At 38.8% G+C, this 25,020-nt stretch overlaps 1 protein-coding gene across 1 annotated transcript in view; it reads left to right on the top strand.

Moving 5' to 3' along the window:
• The window catches only part of LOC140159621 (uncharacterized), a 44,003-nt gene extending 28,316 nt beyond the window's left edge, over window positions 1-15,687 (top strand). The window contains 15 exon segments of the mRNA XM_072183116.1: window positions 173-509; window positions 1,171-1,551; window positions 2,100-2,209; window positions 2,607-2,925; window positions 3,565-3,783; window positions 4,117-4,258; window positions 4,581-4,810; window positions 5,520-5,591; window positions 5,801-6,339; window positions 6,341-6,613; window positions 6,615-7,203; window positions 8,234-8,589; window positions 9,129-9,394; window positions 10,173-10,444; window positions 10,750-15,687. Of these exon segments, the coding sequence (XP_072039217.1) occupies window positions 173-509; window positions 1,171-1,551; window positions 2,100-2,209; window positions 2,607-2,925; window positions 3,565-3,783; window positions 4,117-4,258; window positions 4,581-4,810; window positions 5,520-5,591; window positions 5,801-6,339; window positions 6,341-6,613; window positions 6,615-7,203; window positions 8,234-8,589; window positions 9,129-9,394; window positions 10,173-10,444; window positions 10,750-11,388 (4,744 nt within the window). The 3' untranslated portion in view covers window positions 11,389-15,687.
• Window positions 15,688-25,020: the final 9,333 nt, after the last annotated feature.

Raw genomic sequence — 25,020 nt, 5'->3', positions numbered from 1 at the left:
ATTTTGAATCACCAAATTGTGGAAAACATTGCCAATTTTGAGGGAAATTCTAAATCTTCCTGAGAAATAAAACATTGTTCAAGGCCTGCCGATACTATATATCCTTGAAAGTGTGTTTGGTTCATGTTACAATAAAAAACTGACATTAATATGTCTGTTTTGCCATTTACAGCACTTTCCCGGTGCGATGCGCCTGCAAGAAGAAAAACTGCGGCATCAAGAAGTTCAGACGGAAACACCACAGCGAGGACGGTCAGAATCACCAGGCAAACCATCACATCAGCAGAGATGAGGAGTTCAACAAAGCTAACTCGAATCCAGCAAGCCTAGGCTCTAGCAACATCAGCAAAAGCCTAGGCACCAGTAACATCAGCAAATCCTTAGGCGCAAGCAACATCAGCAAAACCTTAGGCGCAACCAACATCAGCAAAAGCCTAAGCGCTGCTAACATCAGCAAAAAGAGGACAGTCTCACCACTCAGGGTTTCGCTGTCAGCACATAATGCCCAGGTAAGTCATGACACTAGTCTCCTGAAAAAAAGTGGATTTTTTTGTGCACAATATTAACTAGTCTTTTCACAAACTTAGAAACATGCAAAAAGGTTTTTGGAAAAATTAAAAATAAGTGAAAAATGTGAGATTTTTTGTGTGAAAAAAATGATTGTGAAAAACTACAGTATATTTAGGTGGCAGTGTGTGCTAAAAGGGCAGGCAAAAATTGCTAAACTTCAATATTATTTGTAACAATATTAATACACATGTAATTTCAGAATAATGCTCAACATATTTATGAAGTTGAAATGGTTTTTTTTAAATATGATTGAGTTATAATAAGTTGCAGTGTAAGGTCTTCATTCCAAAGTCGTCAAATTCTCATGTAACCCTTACTATGGTGCATGAGGCCCTTACTTTGGTAAATCATATTTGTTGTATTCCTAACTCTAGTGCATGACATTTTGAGTTATGCATAAACTGGATACCACAGACACGCAAATTACTAAAAGACCTGGTGGTTGCAGTTATTTGGATCCTTTATTTGAGTATGAAACAATGCCATTTTGTGGCCAAATAAATAGTTACTAAGAGATCCACATCCCATCAAGTAGAACAGACCTTTTCACTTCAAAGATGTATCCAACTATTCAACACATATAACAATGTGTACTTTCAGAATAATGCTCAACCAGATGCTGTGGTTCCAGTAAATGGTGACGACACAGATGGAACTGCCTCCAAAACAGAAACCAGCCCCCAAGAAGAAAACCAGTCTGCAGAGTCGCAACCGCCACCGGAGCCGGCCAAGAAGCTCACCAGAGAAGAGCGTAAAATGGAGGCCATCATGAAGGCCATCGAGAAAATGGAAAAGACAGAGAAGAGGCGTCAGCAGGCTTTGGAAAGAATAGCTGTGACGAAGCAGCAACAGCAGGATAAGGATGATAACAAAACGGAGGACTCCAAGCCGGATCAACCCAGCACTGAAGTGAGCCAGGATGGTGAGAGTCTGCAAAGCCAGGCTCCGAAGGTGGATCAACAGGTACTAGAAAACGAACAGGTAGAATAATGCATTCCTTTTTGTCTTTACTTTTGAAAAGCATGGGGAGAAAAATGGTATGGAATGGCTTTAAAACCCAAATTCTGGTTGCCTGCCAGGGCCTTGGCAGAACTGGTTTTATTGTTCCAAATAATCATGATAATAGAAACCTATTGTTTCAAACAATAGAAACTAAATTGAATCCCTTGTTCTGCCAGAGTGCTGGCGGTTAGGGTTCGAAGCTATCCCTAATTTGTAAGTATAGCATGGTTTTTAATGCATGTATAATATTCAGAAAGGTTCTTCAGCACTGCCTTGCCGCTCTTCCCGATTATCACGTAAACAGATCTAGGTCATTCCTGGGTGCTACATAGCTTATTCGGCAAATGAGGTTCCGATATGATGATGATGATGATGATGACGTGATTCAATTAGCCTCTCAGAACCCTACTCCTGTGCTTACACTCAAACTGCCAAATCAGCAGACTGCTATATAAATTAAAAGGATCTTGCCCAACAGTCCAGTAGTTAAGAATTCACTATATTGTTTGTCTTGTTTGTTTTTGTAGGGGAAAAACAGCAGTGGAGCAGAAGAAAATGCAGGCACAACCCCTCAAACCCCTGCCAGGCCGAGGCCAAATAACAGGAAACGAAAGAAAGGGACATCAGGATCTAGAAGGTAAAAGTACAAAAAAGTTATTGATACACCAGAATAAGAAAGTTATGAAAATGAATAAGTAAACAAGTTACTTCGTTTATTCTGAATTTATCTGATTTATTAATCTTTTTTGTGTATACCACTGAAAATGTCACATGGTATTACCTTGAAGTCTGGATTTGCTCAAATCAAAAGATATTGGGATTTAGATGTCAGTTTAGATGTATCTATGTAAAAGTGATGATATGAATTTCCTGGACCTAAGATATGAGAAAAGCTCTGCAAATACCCCTGGCTTAGCCTCAAGCTAATAAAGAAGCGCCAATGCTATCAAGTCAGCATGATCCTTACCACCATCTTTGAAGTGTGATAGAAATTCTCTAAATCATTGTGATCGTTTTGGTTGTATAATTTGCAGGAGAAGTAGAGTCAACAGCGCAACATCAAATACAACATCCTGTGCTGAGTTATCGTCGATGGACGAGGAGTCCAATTCCACGATAGTGACCGTAGCCACTCCAACTTCGGTCACCACAACGGCTACCACGATGTCATCCAACCACCAGTTGCTTACAACTGTTCCCAGGACAGCGACGGTAACACATACTACACCGAGTGCAGCCAGCTTGTCATTAGCCATACCCCCCAGCTCGTCAGTTTTACTGTCCGAACAATCAACCATGTCATCACCCATTGCTGCATGCAGCAAGCATTTTAAATTCCCCAAAACTAAAAAGGTAAGTTTATCAGTCACAATGAATTTGTTTGGTTATGTTGAATGTTTTGCATATTTACAGCATAGTGCATTGATAATGAATGGTGAATGCTGCTCTACCATGTCGAAAGAGGCTACAGCTGATATTTTTGCACTTATTTAGTTTCACTGAGATGGCTTCAGACAGTTCTATATACCTACGTAACAATAAGAGAAGGGCACAGTCTTTGTTCGATATCTCAAAATGTTATATCAGTTCCTGTTTGCAGTGGTATGGCAGAACAACGGGAAATTTCTTTTCAATTTAAGGTATCTGTTGCTTTAATTGTTGTCGCCAAGGGTTTATATTCATTTGCACTACAATAATAAATAATCTAATACCTACAAAAACCTCATCTACAAGCATATAGAGTGCTTCTGATGAAAGCTAAATTAATCCAGGTGCCATTATGGAATTTGCGTAAATAAATTACAGATCCAAGCATATACAAACAAGTGTTATTGTAAGACTAATCTGTTTTATTGGCATATTTACGCATGTATCGTATTAATTTAGTTTTCATCAAAAACAATATATGCTTGTAGACAAGGTTTTACGGTATTGTGCGAAATTAAAAGATTGCATTTATTTAATATATATTGGATTGGTTATTTTTAACAGTTCTTCATGAATGAGTGGTTAAATGAGAAGGCATTAGAAGCGTCTGCTAACAAACCGCTATCCATCAAGACGGAATCGTTGGATATGTTGGCTGCCAGTGTATCGTCACCTAGCACGCCGACCCAGTTGTCAAAGTCTGCATCCTTTTCCAACTTGAAGACCAATCTGGATGGCAGTATGGGTGGAAATTTGGGCGGAAGCTTAGGCTCTGCCAAGAAGGTAAGTTTCATGAGAATTTTTTAGGTGCAGAACCCTAATTGACTGACATTATGCAAGATTAACCATCGTATCATCATTTTGAACTATAGTGTCAATGCAGTGAATGACAGAAAAGAGGTCAAAGCCAGTTTTAATGACTAGTTTTCTACACCCTATCTTAAACGATCATTGATTAATGGTGATATATTGACAAAATGCAAGGAAACTTTTCGGATCAGTCGGATCACTTTCCGTTTTGATGAAATCTCAATTTTGGTGGGTAGATGTGCAGCTGCAGCAAAATTTTGTACACCTCATCTCAAACTTTATGTTGTGTGATTTTGTTCATTACAGAGGTGGTTACGACAGGCTATGAGCGATACCAACATGAAAGGTAACCAAGGAAGCAGCGGTGCCAACTCTCCAGTTCTGAACGGAACAATGAGTCCTCTCCATCCAGCAAGTCCGGCCCTGTCACCAAATAGTTCTATGAATGGTATGTACACACAATAGTCTCTTTACTAAATGTAATTCTCTCTTTTGCTTTGTTGCCATCTCAATTTTCTTCTCTACTCCTGTTGCCTATTCACTATGAGACATATTCACTATGAGCCAAAATCTCATTTCAGTGACACAGTCCTGACCTCCACACTTAACCATCATAGCTCACAATTTGACTTGTGGAAGTATGAGTTTTTGTACCCAACACACTCATTGGTCATTCTATGCATGTAGAAGCCTATTGGGGTTAAATTTAAATTTCCTAATTTTAAACTGGGTGTACACTATAATAAACTATTATTATTTGACCTGTATAGATGTGATGATGACGCCACTCAAGAAACGGATGTTGAGACACTCCATTGCAGAAGATCGCAGCAGCTTGAACCAATCCAGCACACCGCCTCCGATGCCTGAAAAGGCATCCACAGCGCCGTCCACTCCCACACCGGAAGAAAATAAACCATCTCCAGATGACCGTCTAAGGCCGAGTGAAGTTAAGGTTGAAACTGAGCAGAATGGCAGTGTTATGTCCAGTAGGATTGAGGTAAGTTGAACATTGGAACGGATAAATTACACTCTATGAGGAACCTGACATCGGAACAAATTTGTTGCCTTCATGAATGTTGTTACTTGAAGATTGGAGATGAATGTTCTATTTTTATGTGTTTTTATCAAGTGTTGGAATGTTTATATGTTCTTATCAGAGGGTGATTTATGCACTTCTCATATCCCATGTAAAATTGTTGTCACCAGGTTTCACCAGGGTGCCACAATTAAATAATAGTGTAACAACAAATCTGTGCAGTGGGCAGCAGTCTATTCTATACTTTGTTCAACATACAAGTGGCTAGACTCATAATATCATGGATTGATATAGAATCCTATGCACAAAGTTCGATGCAGCACCTATGTTAAGTGTGCTTTGTGTACTGCGTGACTGTGTGTGCTTATGTCTGCTTAAGGACTTGATTGATATGCGCAGTAACAAAAACTGAATAATTTTTGCCACTGATACAGGTTGAACAAAGTAAACAGTAGGCGGATGAAAGAAACTGAACTATTACTCAAAGCGGAAATTTGCTCACCTGAGAGCTTTCGACATTACTGACTGCTTACTGCTCAGTTGTTTACCTAAGCCGGTGATGGGAAGTGCTCAAATTAGCCTTTATGTTCTATCTAGCAGTAGAATGATGTTGTGTTTTGATTATTTGATGCATTTTGTTGTTGCTACTTTGCCTTCCGTCTACTACTAGTTGTCATTTGATGGCTTTGCTGAGGAGAAGAGACGATCAGTACCGTGCCCTCTTCCTCTACCTGCACGAAAGGTTAGCCATCAAAATCTATCACTTCTCTCCTTGATGAATTTCATTTTGTGTATAACTTCAAGTAATTCTTGTTCAGTGCTTTCTGTCATTGTTTACATATTTGAACACATTTCATAATTTAAATGCTTTTTGTATTGTCATCTATACATTTCAACACAAGTCATAAATGATTAAAGCTTGAGATGGTATTTTCATTTGTTTCCTCACAGGATTACCGTAAAAATTCGTCGGTGGATAGTGGGTTGTCGGTAACCACGCCAGCAGAGTTGGATCGTTCACCAGTTCCTGTAGCGGTTGCGGATGCTCAAACGCCAGAAAGTAATGCGGTGATTGAAAGTTCACCAGTGAAACATGGAGATTCTTCTGTGGAAGAATCGGTGAATGTTGTGGAAAGGACCTCGGAAAGAACCTCAGCTAGTGAGGAGATTTCTGTTGAAATCAAGACAGAATCACCCTCTGTTGATAAGAAACAAAATGAAATATCTGTGCAGGAAAGGACTGCCAAAGAATCTGTAACACCTGGAGATGAATCGTCTCCAGTGAGCAGTCGGAGGGGGTCTTCAGGTAACACTGAAGGACCCTCACAAACTGATATCCAGACTCCAGTGAGACAGCCACCTCCACCGGGTGGTATCTCATCATCAGCCCAGGTTAGACTGGATTTTTCATTATCTGAATCGCAAGGTTCACTTTCAAGCTTGGAAAAATCACATGGGTCTCTGCCGGACCTACATAGCTCGTGTGCGGCGCCCGGAATTGCGGCAGCCTCCTGTTGCTGCCGGTAAGGCAGACTTATCGCATTCTGCTTCAGGTGCAAATTTTGATTGGACACCAACTAAGAAAGCAGATGCGCTTGGTAATGTGTACAGTACTCCCCCAAGGACACGATGGGATAAGATCCGTGAAGAGGACCTGTCTAAGGTGAATGGTGACTTATCATCACATGCAAGGATGCGACGGCTATCAGGGCCGGGCGACTTTAGGAGTAGACCGCCTTCTGAGCGGATAACACCAGGAGAAGTTCAGTAGGGGTGGATTTGCAGATGACCAAATTTCAGGAAATACTAATTTGTATACTTCATTTGCTTCCCCGAAGAAGAAAACCTTGATGATGATGAGAAACTCTGAGGTTTTAGCTCAGGAAGAGAAACAAAGATTAGAAAGATTGGAAGCAGCTTCACAGAGTGATACAAGAACTCCATTACCAAATAGGACAGACACCAATGAAATAGACTCTAGTAAGAGTCATATAGCAGGTTTGCAACCTGCAGAACCTTCCGTAAGTTCACAATTATCTCCATCGTCGTCATTACAATCGTCAGCTAGTTTGTCAAATAATGTTCAAACTCTTGTGCCCAGTCGGACACCTCCGCAGATGTCATCGCCGAGTGCAGGCAACACCCCACCGGGTCCGCCGCCACCAATGTTGAGTCCGCGTCCACACGGGGCGGTATCTCCAGCCAAGTGTTCACCGGGTGATGTTTCGCCAGTGCTAGGATCACCTACTACACCTGGTTTGTTGTCTCCAGCTCCAGGAGTGCCGCTGACGGCTGCATCACTAACGTCGGCTGTTGCATCGCCACCACCAGGAACCCCTCCTGTGAAAAGAAAGGTATGCTAATTTAGTTATTCTGAACAGATAGAGTTTCTTCAAAAGTTTTATTTTGCATTTTGTGCAGAGATTTAAAACTAGGACATTGAACTTAGCAAGACTTTAAAAGGCCCTTTTAGTGATCTCAGCGAAAGTGTAAAAAAATAAATTGTGTTTAAATTGTTTAAAAGAATAAATCATTAAAATTGTCATTAGGCATTTTTGGAATGAAACGTTTGGCAAAAAAGGAGGAAGCATCAGTAAAGTGAAAGTCACATTCAAATTCATGTAGCTTATTTGTCTACTAAGTAGAGAAATTTCAGTCTTCAATGTCTTATTTTGTCTTAAATACATGGCTTTTGTCTCAACCACTAGCAGGCGCATCTATTCTACTAACAAAGGTGTAAAAGTGTACAAGAATCAATTTGTAGCAAGAATTGGTTCATTAAATGGGCTATTTCAGTTGAAATCTATACACCCCCTGTGGAAGACATGACCTTAAACTTCCACACAGGGAGTGTGAATTAGAAATGGGGTTACGTGAATGGGTGACTTCATTTGAAATATACACCCTTTGTATGGGAGATTAAGGTTATGTCTTCCATAGGGGGTGTATGGATTTCAACCGGAATACCCCATTGTCACTTTTAAGAAGATGATCAATTTTAAAATTCAATTGTGCATGAGATTGATTCAGAAATCGCAATGTAGCTCATTCCAAAGTTGTCAAATTCTCATGTAACCCTGCCTATGGTACATGAGGCCCTTACTTTGGTAAATCAAATTTGTTGTATCTATACGTATGTGCACTTACGATTTATGTACATATTAGTTGCATCAGACAGAATTGATTAAAAACCTGATGGTGGCAATTATTTTGATGCTTTATTTGAATATGAAACATGCTAATTTGTGATCAAACAATAAGAATTTTTTTTTGATTTTCACCAAAATGCACTGGTTCTTATGAAAAGTAACCTAAAGAGTTCTCATGTGAACTGCAACTTGCAATCAATTTTTTGGTAAAATTTGAGTATGCTGTTTGTTCCAGGTCTCATTGCTTGAATATAGGAAGAGGAAAACCAGTACTGCTGGCAAAACCAGCAGTTCATCAACTAGTTCAACAACAGTCACGACCACCACAACATCGGCTAGTGCTCCAACGACGCCTATAAAACCCACAGTACCTACTCCCACAAAATCAGGACTTCCCACCCTGCCTACGTTACCCATCTTTGACATGAAGTCGAAAGCTGTGGCAGAGGAAGCAACGGAGAAAGGCCGCCGGTTGAGTTTAACTAACGATGCCGTTCAAGCAATTACGTCACTGACTAGTTTCTTGAAGGATAAGGGAAAGCCTGGTGAGAAGGATGAGAAGAAAAAACCATCAACTCAGGATGAGAAATGGTGAGTAAACCCTCAATTCTAATGCAGACTTATTGTGTGTAATGGGGAAAACTTCAGGGTTCAAAACCTTTTTAATGGCAGGGGCTATGTACTTTTTGCCATTGACAGAAATTTTTCATGGGGGCTAGTTGTGAAATTTGGGCGATACTCGCCCTAAGCCACCCATGTATTTGAGCCATGACAGATCCTAATTACAGACCTTCTGCACACAAAAAGTGTCCACTGTGATTGTAGCATAAAAAGAAATGTGACCTCGGTTATCATCAGGCCATGATGGGACCAACTACTAGCCAGTTGAGTACACAATTTCTCAGAATAGCTAAAATGGGGACAACAGGAAAAGTGCCAACACTATTAATGAATGTTTTATGCGTGCTGCATATCATAAACAGTGTGTGATAGATTGTTTAGCCTCAGTTTGCTGATGGAAATGTATGCTTATGAGACTATTCAGAGATGAGAAAATTGATGGAATCTTCATAGATTTGATCACATGATGAATTACATGACAATGCTGTCTTGGTTTTCATATCCACCAGGAGGAGCAATAAAGTGGCCTCAAGCTCAAGGGACGAGGACCCACTGCAGAAGTTGCGCAAAGAATTAGACGAGAAGAACAAGGAGAGAGAAAGAAGGGATAGTCACAATTCATTAAAGAGGCCTCGGTCGCCGGAGCCTCCACCGCCGCCACCAAGCAAGAAACCAAGTAGTAGCCATCAACCACCAGCAAAGAAATCCAACAGTGGGCTGAGGCTACAGATACCACCTCCGCCTCCACCTAAAGCAAAGAGCGAGACCAGATCAGGTAGGTGTAAATTACGGTGTCATCGGCACGGTTTATTAGAAGATGGGATCGAGACATGGAGTGATTATACATTACAGTAAATATTAACAAGCCAAAAAGTTACAGGCCAATGGCCGGCTGACCGGCCCTATTTCGAACGCTGCTCGAAACATGCAATCGTGATCACAGTGTAAACAGGAACTCCAAATTCATCAATTTAAAATTCAGTTGTGCATGTGATTGGGTTAGAAATCGCATTATAGCTCATTCCAAAGTCGTCAAATTCTCATGTAACCCTGCCTATGGTACATGAGGCCCTTACTTTGGTAAATCAAATTTGTTGTATCTATACGTAAGTGCACAAGATGATTTATGTACAAACTAGTTGCAACAGACAGAATTGACTAAAAACCTGATGGTGGCAATTATTTTGGTTATATCTTCCATAGGGGGTGTATGGATTCCAACTGGAATAGCCCATTAGTTTGTATAAATGAAATGGGAAAATAAACTGAAGATAAAGTATTCCAATTGCTGCAGAGTTGTTCATTTGGCCGGTGTGCTTGTTTGCAGAAAATTGGTAAAAAAAAAGGCATGATGGATTAAATGTGCTTGACAGGCATACAGTTAAATATAGAACAGGTCAAGTTTGTAGCTCTAACTTTCGTTCATATGTGTTCTAACTTATGTTCATATGTTTTCTAACTTATGTTCATATGTTTTCTAACTTATGTTCATATGTTTTCTAACTTATGTTCATATGTTATATCCAATTATCTCTATTGCCATGTTATTTCAGGAGAAAGTAGCACTGAAGGAACACCTACTAAGCACCTTATGAACCGACCAAATTTGCATAGGAGTCCTGGCTCGGCTAGCACACCTCCCTTGGCTGCCGGTGGGGCAGTGGTTCCAGGTACACCACCTGTAAGAAAACAACCGGTAATTCCGGTTACACCGCCGGTAAGACCCAACCCAGTTTCTGTACCAGCAACACCTCCGGTTTTGGGTACCCTAACAACACCACCTGTACAGACTATACCAACTGTGGTACATACAACCTATCCGCAGGTATGTGATCAATATTGTAACAACCTATACAAATCAATTTATTGTGTAAACCTTTAAAATTGTTGTTAATTTTTTAATGTATCAGTAACCAACTTTATTCTGTTTTCTGTGTGATTCAGCATTGCACAGACCAAAAGGTTTTGTTTGTATATTGGCTGTATATGCAGGATTGACAGGAGTGTGCCTGTGTTTGCCAAGATGCATGTTGAAATGGATGGTATAAGTATGGTTGACTTGTATTTTACAATGTTTTTGGGTCCATATTATTGACAATGTCCATTCTGTTCATTTGTTTGTATCTCCAGGCTCCAGCTCAAGCATTTAATCCAAACTATGTGCAGACACAACAGCCAACTCTCCAGTACCAACCTGGTGTGCAACAACATCCCCAGTACCCTCAACAAGTTCCACCTGCTCAACCATTGCTCCAACAACAGCAACAGGTGCCACCGCCACCACCAGCTGTACAGCAACAGCCACCGGTCATGCCCCAGCAGCCACCGGTCATGCCCCAGCAGCCACCGGTCATGCCCCAGCAGCCACCGGCTGTACCGCAACACCCGGTTGCACCACAACAACGCCCGGTTCAACCTGTTCTGCAGCCACAGCAGCAGCCCCCTCCACCACCACCGCAGCAGCCGTATAACTACCAAGGTTACCAACCGCAGCAAGTTTATCAGCAGGAGAAGCAAGGAACTGCTGCTGTCATTGAGCAGTTTACAAAATTCCATAATCAGCAACAGCAGCAGCAACAGCAACCCCAAAACAATCAGCAGTACCAGCAAAATGTGTATAATACAGCCTACCAACAGGCTGCCCAGCAGAACTATCAGGCTGCGCCACAACAACCATATCTGAACCCTAGTAATCAGCAACATTATTTTGCTGGTCAACAGCATGCAACCAGCAACAGCTATTCACCAAGACAGGGCGGATACCAATGATGAGGGGGATATTGTATGCATTGGAGTGTGGCTTTAACCTCTATATGGTGGGAGGGGATAGGTATTGTCCACATAGTGTAGTCAAAGTTGTGTATACTCACAGTGGAGCTTTTAAATGAATGAGCGAATCTTTTATTGCAGAGATGCGTCTTTAGTGTCTGTGTGTCATATTTTTCTCATCTCTGCAAACAAATTCTGTAAATATGTATAGATCTTAAAACTTGTTCCTCAAAGAAGGATCTGGTTACTGTGAATAGTCATTGAAAATTGATGTCAAGCATTTCTCTTCTGCATTCATGGAGAAAAATGTGAGAAATATTTACAATGCGTTTGTTTGGCCATTGCACCCACGTATTCACTGTGTGAAATGGCCAAGCAAGTTATACTTGACCGTGATAGAGATAAACAGGATATCTGGGAAGCTGCAAAAGTGCAAACATGTCTAATACTGTGGTGATGTTCAATTGGTTTTGGTGAAATATGCTGTTTTTTAAAGAATGTAAATTAGACAAATTGGGGTGTGTGATCAATGTTTTCTGTGCTGATGGACACAAGGCCATACTGTATAAGTGGTTATTTTAGCTAGGGCTTTTTTTCGCAGATTCAGCTCGAAATTAATTGCCTGCAAAACTGTCAATAATGCATTGCATGTATGGGGCAGGATTTATCAAATTTGACAAATCGCTAAACGTTCCTTGTGCTTCAAATTAATTGCGAAAATATATTTTAGCAAAAATATTGGCTTATACAGTATTCATGACTCTCCAAGTAGGTATCCCCAGGGAGATGAAATGCTATTATTTGATTTACTTTCCAGAGAGAGGTGTTTATAGATTGTGTGGAAAAAAGAAGAAAAAAAAGCTTATAATAAGGTTAACATTTTTTTGGGTGTAAAATGTTTCATGTTTTGGCCAAACCAGCTTCCCAGGTATCATGTTTATGTCACTTCCATGTCTTTACACATGGAAATGTTTTATGATATGCTTGCATTGGCTCAGTAATCTTATCTTAGCAACAAACATGTGACTTAAGTTTGAAAACATGAGACAAAACTACAGCGCAAGTGGTATGCTAATTGTAGGAATGGGCTCTTCTGTTTGAAAACCACATCCCCACTGGAAGATTTTGATTGCAACTATATTCAACTGACAAAATTATTCCAGATCCAACCATTTTCAATTACAAGAAGTTGAAAAGGGATGGAAGATTTTGGAATTCAAAAGATTTTAGACCAAATTGTGCAACATTCGATTGGATTTAATCAATTTCAACAACGCCCGACTGGAATTTAACATCAAACTAGCCAAAATGTCCAGCTAAATTGAACACATGGTACAAGTGGAATTGATATGGCAGTGAAATCTTCCAGAGGGGGTGTGAAATATATAGCCCAATATCATGAAACAGTCTGGATGGAAGAGCATGCATGTCATGTTGCTAATGGGAGTATCGGAGGTCACTCTCCTCGTAGTCTGCTGGTTTCAGATAAAACGTTGTGTAAATAGTCGTACTCTTTAAACGGAGAAATGTGCAGAGAAAGAAAGAAAACGGAAATCAATCTTCCCTTTATTTTTGTTAACAAACTGGATATGTAGAACTTTTGTGTTTTTTGTTTTTATATCTGTGAGATTTGTCTTTATGAAGTGTAGATAACAAATGGTATTCATGCGCTATTTTCTTTAATTATGTTTGTTGGTCTCCTATAAATGCAGCTGTGGTTTGCGTAAAAAGCAAGATTTTGCTCTGAATGTCACATAAGATGTTACACATGCACATAAACAATTGAAACGGGCTTCGTGGGTGACCTGATGTTTAAGCTAGTACCATGTTGCACATTATTATAAATGAACACTATATGACTAATTTTAAAGCACGTGTGTCATGTACTTTTGATTCTAGTTGCACCCAAAGCCTCAAAAGTCACAAGGTCGGTTTCTTTTTGGTCACTCAGCACACGGTGCTATTAAGTGTGGTGTATTGGTGATTGCCTCACATTAAGTCTTTCCCATGTTGTTTCACTCTGTTAGTTTGATTGGGACTTTGACAATAAAGGACTGTCAGTGGGAGGATGTAGTGACAACTTAACAAATTTAAAGGTTGGACTTGATTAAAAAATTGTGATTATTAAGAAATTATATAAAATTGGGAATTAATTGAAAATGTGGTTTTGATGTATTTTGTAATAAAAGTCAGCTGTAATTATCATTGAATACTTTTGGAATCTGTGTATCTCATGGCCTGTCTACTTAAAAATGTAAAATCCTGGCTCTGTTGAGAGTCGTATCAAATATGACCTGGAGGGCGTTAATGATTTTTTTTAAATTGTGAAATATTGTATTGCAAAAAAGTACTGGCATTTGTGAATTTATGATGAGAAATAACTTTTGTAATTGTAAGGGTGTTTTCGTATTCTTAAAATAGGAACAACTCTAGAATACTAATGGCAACCTTACCCCAACTTTAATCAAGAGGGTACAGTAGTTGGTAGGTGTTCTAATGCTAAAAGATATCACTAAAACAATACGATTTGCTTTTTCTGAAAGTTGTGAAGAGAGGTAGAAAACACTTGATATTTTAGGAAGCATGTATAGAAATTGTTCAATCATTTGCATCGATGAACCTAGAAGAAAAATACCTGTTTGTTCATTTTTTGGTAACAATATCAATTTTTGCAACATTCTTGGTAACTTTCCACTTGTCAAGATCCAGAAGCGAGTTCTATTGTTTCATTATGAAAACTGCTTTAAAGTGGAAATGTTGAAAGTAGTTCATCAGTGCAATATATTGTAATGCTTCCTCAAATTTTAACTGGTTTTGTTTTCTTTGCAAAATTAGCAGAGCTCTACATTCACCTTAAAGAAAATAGAATTCTATACATTGTGTCACTTTGATTTATGCTAGTGACGTCATAATGCTTCTGTATGTGGGAGTGTTCCAATTGTGCCAGCTTTACACACAAGCATATGCTGTGATTCCCTGAACGGTGCATGCGCATTTCAAGGCCACGCAACCGAATACAAGCAGTGACATTGCTAACAAACTCGAAGGGACATGATATATGATTATTTTAAGAGTCACAGCAACACAAGGAATCACAAAGAAGAAATTTCTTTTTTGGCATGTCAGGATGTATGAAAGCTTCTTATGATGTAGTAAATCAGATTTGGTTGGTTTCCTACAATTGGTGTCAAGTGTCTTGTAGAAAGAATGTACCGAGAACAACCTGAACGCAGTTACCTATCTTGCATCCCGCAACACAAGGAAGCCAGGATGATCATATCAAATATTGCATTGGTATTTGTACAATCTATATACATAAATACACCCTTCTGTATAGATGCCGTTTTTTAAAACCCAATTTTACAATGCCATTATAAATCAATCGGTCTTTGTGTATGTATATGTGTGTGTGTGAAGCCTTTTTGTGACAGGAAGGTGCTGTTGCTAGTTGATAAAACAAACAAGCTGTATTGTATATATGTAACAATGCTGTAGATATTAGTAAACTGTCTGAACACTTGACTGTCTTTACCTACTGCTGTAGTTTTTTCCCATCGTCTGAAATGCTCTTGTAGTATCGCTGCATTTTCCACGCTAGTCAGAATTTCCAACTTTATCCAATCATACTATTTTGCCTCAACTTTTGTTTGTTTTGTTTTGATCTGAGAGATTATTAATAATATCTGTCGTGAAATCAAATCATGTTTTTACTACTTGTACAGTTGAAAAAAAAATGTTTGGATAGGATTGATGTGGATGGAGTAATTTTGTGTTCAGTACTGTTTCCATAGCAACCTGTGAGGAAGTTGTATGTAATGTGTGAAATATTAATTCTCGCGTAATATGCGTGTTGCGTTACACTTCTGATGGGTTGTAATGCTGTATAGCAGGATAATTTAACGGTGTAAATTTGTGTGATCTTAACCATTTGTGGTTTCAAACAGCATAAAAACTATAGATAATATTTTTGTGGACTTTTATATTTGTGGATGTAAAATTAACTGTGAAAAGTGCTCATGAAAATAAAAAAAACCACAAAATATCCAGCTATACAGTATGACGAAACTCCCATGGCAGGGCCCTCTACCTGCATTGTAAAATTATTTCAGACTTGATTGATTGATAGATTGATTGCTTGATTGATTGATTACATTGATCAGCTATTTCTTTTGATTTTCAGCATTTGCTATGTTTATTACAGCGTGATTATTTTGTTTCAAATTTTGTATAATTTCTGTTTGCTTTTTACAAGTGCAATACAAACTTCTACATAAGCCATGTTCATACTGTAGACTCATATTTCAGATTAATGAAATGAATATTGTGTTTCAAGTCAGTCACTTTTAGTTTTTTAACTAAGTTGTATTATTATTTGCGGACTGTTTTAACCTCATAAATAATAATTCTGAATTGTAAGCAGTGGAAAAATATTACTGTTGCTTCATTAACTTACAGAATTTACACAAAATACAAATATATTATGTGTTTGAAGACATGCTGGGGAAAAAAAGAAACGTAACATTTTAAACAATGAAACCATGGAAGTACAATTTTTAAAGTATTTTTTATTGAAATCACTAAACAATGCTATTTTTAGGTTACAAGTCAATAGAATCAGTTATGAAGGTGAAAATATAGAAGTTTGTACTGTCTGTTGCCATGCAAATTATCAACGGGGTGTGATTCCAATTCCAAAGCAATAGTAATTCAAAGAAATTTATAAGTACACAGAAGCATTCACAGATTGGTGGATTTGAAATGCATCATGGTGCAAGCACATTTTGAATACCAACTGTAAGGGTTAAAGGTCAGAATATAGTTCAACATTGTATGGTGCATTTTGCCGTCTTGACAAACATTAAAAATTTTGCTGCAATTGCATAAAAATGTTATGGAGAAGAAGAAAGCACCGATCAAGGATAATCATTTTTGCAGAAAATTGTTCTGAACCAAGAATGGAAATGTTTGATGCAAAACAACAGAAAATTGCACAGAAAAGCATTAGGACTATTATTCTGACCTTGTAGTGGTCACCATGTCATCCAATGGGCTATTTCAGATGAAACCCATATTCCCTCTATGGAAGACACACAGAGAGTGTGAATTTCAAAGGGTGTTAATTACCTGAATAAGTGACTCTGAAATCGACACCCTATGTGTTGAAGATATAAGGTCATATCTTGCAGAGGAGTAGTATGGATTTCAACTGGAATAGTCCCCAATTCTTTTGTGTATACAGCAAGTGTTGAATTTAGTCACAAGATGTTTAAATCTTGCTAAGGATTTCATTCTCTATAAAAACTCAAGGATTTTAAATATATTTATTTCAGAATTCAATGTAAATGGTATTTTGAAATTACTCTTTATGTTAATGTCACAAAGTTAACAATTGCATGGTAAGTACTGCAATGTGGCTGTATTAAATTGACATGTAATGTCAAGTACTTATTATCTTGATAAGAGGAACTGTTCACTGGGTGTAATATTTATCCTTTTCATGTGTTTGAGTAAACAGTTGATTTTATTAAATACAGTATGGATTGCTTTGTTAACCCCATGAGAACTACTTGCCCATTGGCCAAAAAATAGTTTTCATTATCAATTGGACCAATCAGCAACATTGTTAGAATAATTTCACCACACAAAAAATTGGGGTGAATTATTTGTAAAACCTGATTGGTGATTAAGTAAAGATATCATCATGTAATTGACCAATCAGAGGCAATGTTAGATCGGCAAGTAGTGCTCAGGGGGTTAAAAGAGCTGGTAGAACTAGTTTTTTTTCAACCAGATTGGTCAAATCCATTTCATGTGACGGCAGCGAATTTCAGTGAGTGCCATTTTAAACTCTTCTGACAAGAATTGTGAAATATTACAAGAAAAATGTATACAGTTTGTAAGTATTATACAGTCAATATTTTTGAATAGGTGCAGTGCAATTTCACATGTCAAAATATGTCACATCCTAACTGTTTGCGTGATATTTCGCCCATTTTTATGTCAACATTTGAAACATTAAACAAGAAAGTGCGATTGAGTATGGTGTTAAATAAATGTCCAAAGTAGTGAATGTTCAGACAATTTCTTAACCAGACCAAATTTTGAATTTGAATGTTGTGTATATGAGATTACAAAATGACTGGCTGTATTATTGCAGTGTCTTCAAAAGTGTATACTGCTTTGCAAGACATATATGTACTATTGGCTATTTCAGTTGAAATCCATACACTCTATAGAAGATATGACCTTAATCTTCCACACACTGGGTGTATATGTCAAATGGAGTCACCCATTTGAAATTCACACTCCTTGTGTGGTGGCAGATTAAGGTCATTAGGGGTGTGTGGATTTCAGCTGGAATAGTCCATTGTGGATTCCAGAAAATTGCAGAGCAAGTTTAATTTACTTTTTTTAGAAGTTCAAACTAATTTGTTGATTAATCCTAATTCTTGACTTGTCTAGATACCTATTACGTGGAATGGAACAAATAAAATTCAGTGTCATGTCGACTATACCATTTTTCACCCTGATGCGGCAAGGCCTTAAGTTTCATTGGGCGCAGCTTTAAATTACTAGTGTAAGCTCAAAATTCTGGCACTCACAGATGCCACACAGATGCGTGAGAGAAACAGCTGCCTGAACGTGTTACTTCACTGCCACAGGGTGAAAATGGTATAGGAAAAAAATAATACAGACCAAAAATTTCATAGACCAAAAATGTATTACCATGGATTTTCCTCCCTATTCAGGGCCACAATATCACTTTTGATACAAGTTTTTACACACAGAAAATAATGTTACTATTTAAAATCATTTTAATATAGAAATAGTTCTGCAACTTCTTGGAATCTGGAAGTAATTGGACTTAATAGATGAGATGACATGCGACGTCATACTAAACAGATGGTCGGCAGTTTGCATCGGTTTTTTTTTTGCCCGGCAGTATGCGTGCGTATCCCGTTTTGTTACGGATCCGTACATCTTGCACTGAATCTGAGAAGGGGCATAAATGCTATTGGAAAGAGAGGTGATATGATGCTCTCTTCAGCTTACCAGTTGATATAGTCCTTAATCTTTGTTTATAAAGGTTGCTGTCACCTCGTTTATACCTATTTTCACCCTGATGTGGCAGTGATGTCAACGTGTTAAGGCAGCTGTTTTGCGCGCACATCTATTCGGCATCGGGGTGAAAAATGGTATATATGTCGTAAGTTTACTTCCATAGGTAAACTTAAATAAAAGTTAAAACACTAAATCTTCAGCATAATGTGAATGAGTACATGTTTGTAAATCTTAATTAAAAGATATTTTTGAAATGTGAAAAGAATTTCATGTAAATTTACGATATAAATTTTGTTCACACGCTGTGGTCACCATAATATTACCAAGTTCGTCAAACTCATGTGAAATTTTATTTTGATATCAAAGCGGAATTGCAAATTATATTGTAGTCATTTACAAGGGAAAGCAAGCCGTAACAACACTGAATTTATAAAAACATCACTTTCTCATTTTGAGAATGTTAGATTGTAAATTGCTACATCACCAAACTTTTTTAAATCTCTAAAGCAGTTGAATGTCCTTATTTCATTTATGACTTATTATTGCCAAATTAATTTACTATTTTGATAGGTTTGTATTTAATCATTATTGCTTTAATTTTAATAATTTAATCAATATTCTTATTTTGCACATAGAATATAGGATGATCTCAGTGAAAGAATACCCATGTGCTGCATAATTGTCATTAGGTTTCTTGAAATGCAAATTTCATCAAAATACTCTTTTCCTATTTTAAAATCGCAGCTACACCGTTACTGAAACTGGTAAATCCCTTGCGGATATGTCAATGTCGACTATATCAGAAACTTGGTAGACTTAGGCAAATATTAAGCAGTCTTAAGGGCTCTATAATAGAAAGCTTAGACTAAAAGCCAACAATATTTGTAAGTGAAAATGTCATTAAAAATTGATTTGTTCTCAAATATTTGTTTTAATTAGTTTTACCATCTTAGCAATTTGATTGATTCACTATCCTTGAAATTGTGGTTAACATTTTTGTGTTGTGAAAATGTTTGTTATTATTTATGATTTTACTGTTCAGTTTTGTTTGATACAGTTGCCATGCCAATCAATGTCAGCCTTGTGTTTTGTTTAATTTGCTGTTGGGGAAAGTTACTGATAGTATTGTTATAATGTGGTCATATATCTTTCGACTTGACTTGTAAAGAGGGGAATTCAGAAAGCAAGCAGAATGAACTTATTGTAAATTTGATGTGCAGTATCCAAACAGGGGTTAGCTGATGATTGGTCAAGTGAGTGTTGTCAGTTTTACTATGGACTTCAAGAGGGGCAGGGCATCAGACGAAAGATTCTTGCCCCTCCCAAGCCCCCATTCCAACAACATTTCATAAAGATGTTCATTTTAATCTGGTAGCTTGTCGCCCCTTAAATAGTACCAAGGTATCTGCACCACATTATAGTATTACTATCAGTGATATGATTTCCCCGATATTTGTAGTGTGGTATGGCTAACTGTATACAATATAATAGAGAATATATAATATATGATCCTCACATTACATGCCGAATTGACAGTGACCAGTGTATGATAATAAACATGTAAAAACCCTTAAAAATTTAAACAATGTTGTCTTTTGTTTCTTTATTGTGGGATATTTTACTTGTGTATCACTAATTGTATTGAATCACAACACGATGCGCCTCCAGTGGTTGCTGGGGAGGGCCAAAATATGCAGTGTATCATAATTTGAATACAAATGTAGCGGGTTCAAAATATTTTTCCCTGCCATTATTTTTCACAATTTTCTTACATGTGGCAATCTTAACCTATTTTCAAGTTCAAGAGTTTAATTGATTTTCCAGTAACCTCAACCTCATAATTCCCAAGTTTCTCCTAGCTGTTTGCTGGCAGCCTGGCCTCGGTGCCATAACACCACTAGCCATGGATGCCAGCTAACGCCCCATCCATTCTCTCTCTTGCCACAGGTAAGATTTACATTTCTATTGTTTTATTTTAATGCATATTATGAGTATTCATGATCTATAATATTTAGATTTAGTGCTCTTTGACTATGAGCATGAAAAGGTATAGAATTATAATTATATGATACTTGATGGTTTGGTAGTTTCATAAACTTGTGTTTTTAGAAGTCAACAAATTCTTCGCTTCAGTACAAGTTGAAATTATGATAAATTTGTTTGCAATTAATTGCATGTTTTGGTTTCCAAGTTTACTTGAAGGATTGAAGGATAATATTAACTAGTGTGAAATGCATCGAGTTAGTTCAGCTGACCACTTTGGCCAAGTGTCAGTTAGGTTAAATCTTAAGAGGAATTGATCTAAATGGACAAATTCTACTAAATGGACTACTATTGGTGTTGACCAATGTTATAATTGCTATATTAGCAATGGTCTGTTATTATTCTGAATGTACAAAACAATACATTCTGATTTCTTTTATTTTACTATGTTTATATTTTATGTTATCAACTATTTGAGCTCAATTGTTCATTAGTAATCCTCATGTTCTCGTGTCACATCAAAACATTTAATATTTTGCACTTTTGTTGTTTTTATCTTTTTATTCAATTCTTATTATTATTATTATCACAATCATTTCATAAATTTAGTATCTCAGATATTTGTTCCGCTAAAGACGTGTTAAACATGTTAATTACAACTATTAAACATTCTGTGACAAGTTTGCATTAGGAAGTAGGCCCTATAGATATTGTTAGTTAGGCCATAACACCACTAGCCATGGATGCCAGCTAACGCCCCATCCATTCTCTCTCCTTGCCACAGATACCCACAGGAACCCCGAGCAACGTCCCTACATCACATCACAAAGACCCCAACGGAAATCCAGAGCATCACCCTTTCATAATGTACATCACTGAGCAAATAGCAAATAAAACGTCGAAGTAAATCTACAACGAATCTACCCCATGTGTGTGTGTTTACTATTTCATTTTGTGATTTCGCACCGGTTACATTTGGCGCCCAACGTGGGGCTTCGACTGAGTAGTCCCCAGTGTTTACTCTCTCTGGAAATTGAGTGCGCCAAATGAAGCATTTCTCCCCAAAATTGACTCAATTTTGTCTCAGTAATTCCTCAAATTGACTAATTGTAATACAGCAATGCAAATTGTTGTGGGCCAAATATAATTTTCACTGGGCCAAATTTGAGACATACAGGCTCTGAGTAAACACTGCTGAGTACATGTATTTGCCTTGGATGGACCAGGATTTATACTGATTTTACAACAAGTGGACTATATTATTGGAATATCCTTTTATGCTGGTATGGTACCTGTTTCAGCTGTATTAAGAAATAGTCCTGTTTGTGAACTGCAGTGTGGCTGTACAATCTTTGCAATTTCCAGTTTACATGTATCTCAAATATCTTCATCAGTCAGTTAATATACTTCTTGGACTATCAACCAGGGGTGTAGATGGTATGCTGACTTGCTTCAACCTTCTCAATTCCCAGGGGAGTAGTACTTGCAACTTTTTAATAGAACTAGATGCTTTGCTGAAACTACTGGTCTTGGCACTACAAGAGTTCACATCAGTTCAAGTTGACTCTCCTCTCACACTAGTTGATGATTTCACCAGATGTTTTAGTAACCAGTTCCTGTCACTGGAGCTAAAATGGTCTCACTTTGCTCACCAAAGTTCATTAAACTCCAATCAGCAATCAAAGCTTCAGATCTGACTCCACAGTTTAGAGGATGAGTTTTGTACCCAGCATAATCTACAGTGTGTGCTACATTGGAGTGGACCAGAGACTTGATTGAACTTTGATAAACTCAGTTACCATAGTGACTTAGGACAGAACTTGATATTAACAATATTAAATACTGAGTGCTTATGTGAAAATATTAATGCATGAAATATTTACATCAACAGGTACAAGCAGCAAGCAGGTTGCAGTTTGACAGAACCAATAAGTTAATTCTTGAACAGGTTGAATATTGTGTTGATAATGTACTAACATATATTTTCTTTTGCAGGTTGATCACTGTTCTGACTTTGCTTTTGCAAACTACCAAATATCAAGTTTCATATTTCATCTGAAATTAGCATTAGTGTTGTATCATCAGTGCACTTAAAAACAAATCAATCAAGTTAAGTTATTTTTGTTTTAAAATCAAATCATATCTGTGGCAAAGGTATAAGTCCTCCATATTTCTATTCCATAACCCCCCTGATAAGACTAATCAACTATTTGTTCATAAATTCAAAATTTTGTTTTCCTCACAAGCACATTAAGTATATTATCAAATTTAAAGACCCCAGCTACATCTTCCTTCGACACCATGGCAACATTTTCGACATACATCTCCAGCATCACAGATTCATCAGTGACCATTGCTGACATCCCCCTGGGACAACTGCTGCGGAACTAATGCAGCATATGGAGCAGAATGTTGGTCCAGTGGCCAATTTACAAGTCTCAGGGGACCAAGGTCACTGCACTTTTGTGAGCAAGGAGGATGTTGGTCGAGCTGTTAGCATAATGGACATGCCACCCTTCAGGAATGTCTTGCTGTCTGTCAGTCGTGTGCCGAGGTTGTCCGAGACGGCACCCGCCAACTTGGAAGAGGGCACTTCTGGTGACCAGAGGCCAGCCAATCCCTTCCTACCGATCACTCCGAGCAGACCTCGCCCACCAATACCACAGCGGCCGGTTTTGTCGGAGGCAACACCACCAGCCCCTCAGCGTCCAAGGACCCCACCAAGGACATTTTTGTCGGCAGCAACACCACCAGCCCCTCAGCGTCCAAGGACACCACCAAGGTCAAATCCTCACTTTGACTTAGACTTCGTCACATCAACACCAGCTCCTTTCCAGGGAAGCGATCGCCACAACAGCACTCTGTCCATGGCGCAGTTAGCCCAGGTGTTAAATGCTGTCCAAAAGCCAACCAAGCTAATTCCCTTCTCTGGTGATGAGAAAGCTGCAGCTGGGGAGATACATTTTGATGGATGGGTAGACGAAGTCCGCCATTTGCTGCGGCAAGGGAAGCCGAACGACGTGGTGTGGGGTTGATGAGGAAGTCCCTCAGGAAGGAAGCCCTTCGTGTCTTCCTCACATACGACCGGGATAATGTCACCATCCCTGAAGTCTTGTTGGCTATGGACAGCGTCTTTGGTACATCAGAACAAGGCATCAGCCTGATGCAGAGATTCTTTCTGAGTCATCAGCAGGATCAGGAGAGTGTGGCCGAGTTTGCACGCAAACTCCAAATCGATTTCCACACTGCCCGTGGCGAGGTGCCAGGATAGACAACAGAGCACTTAGGGAAGTCTTCTGGAAGGACTCAAGCAACCAGAAATAAGATTAGCTCTGAGGCACCTCTACGAGCAGGGTGAAGGGGCTGAGTTTGGAGTATTGCTGCGACAGTGTCGGGATGTAGAACGCGACCTGCTCGATGCTTCCCTCCTTCAGAAGAGGTCAACTATCCGACAGCACCAGTTGACTGGGAATGTCCCTATCGCCACTGCCACAGCGACTCAACCTCGAACTCAGGAAGGTCAGCAGAAGAGATGGCAGCCCAAGTGTTGGAAATGTGGGCAGCAGGGGCATTTTAAACGACACTGCCCCAAAGGAACAGACACGACCTTGGCTCCTTTAAACGGAGTGACGCCAGTGGCAGGGGGCAGCCAGTCGGCGTAGGTGCACAGCCCCAACCAGAAAATCCAAAGTCCCTGATCTCCAGGTTGGTGGGCTCCATCAACGAGAGTGAACTGTCTGTGGAAGGCGTAAAATCTACATGTTTAGTGGACACAGGGTCACAGGTGACAACTATATCTTCGAATTTTTATGAGGCACATCTGCAGGGAACTCCAATACAGCCCGTGGAGGAGCTTCTTCGACTAGAAGGAGCTGGAGGACAGCAAGTCCCATTCATTGGCTATGTTGAGGTGAACATCAAGTTGCCTGGTGGAGTTGTACCAGAAGAATTCATAGATGTTCTTGCACTTGTGGTCCCGGACACCACCTATAACAGACGTGTCCCAGTTGTGGTAGGAACCAATCTGATTAGAAGATGTAGAGCAAGGTGTATACAGAAACATGGTCTCCGATACTTGCAGAAGATGGTTGTGCCGTCAGCTTGGAGATTAGCCTACCAACATCTGAAGGTCAGGGATAAATTCTTAAATAAAGATGGACCTCTTGCTGTGGTCACCTCAGCTAATTTAACACCTATTCACGTGGAGCCAGGTCAAGTGGTAGTTCTACCTGGAGTTACAAAGTCCACACCAAATGGAGTAGAGTACACAGCCATGACAGCGCCCTCAACGTTCACCAGTCTTCCAGGAAGTATTACAGTCAGTCCGGGTCTTGTTCAAGTGCAGCCTAACCATGCTTTCCCGATTACATTGCATAATCTCTCTGCCAAGGTCATCACCATTCCAAAGGGTACCGTACTCTGTGAGCTACATATGGCCGTACCAGTTAATCCAGAAACGTCAATGTCATGTCCAATTCTACAAAGCCAAAGTTCAAGCCAGTCAGCCACACAAGATGACGTCCTGAATCAATTTAACTTGTCAGACATGCCACTGGAGTCAAACCAGTTGGAATCTGTGAAAGATCT

This window comes from Amphiura filiformis, chromosome 8, assembly GCF_039555335.1.
Source record: "Amphiura filiformis chromosome 8, Afil_fr2py, whole genome shotgun sequence".
In the NCBI taxonomy this organism is placed as follows: Eukaryota; Metazoa; Echinodermata; class Ophiuroidea; order Amphilepidida; family Amphiuridae; genus Amphiura; species Amphiura filiformis.
The sequence above is the reverse complement of the archived record's forward strand: the minus strand, read 5'-3'. Positions and strand labels throughout refer to the sequence as shown.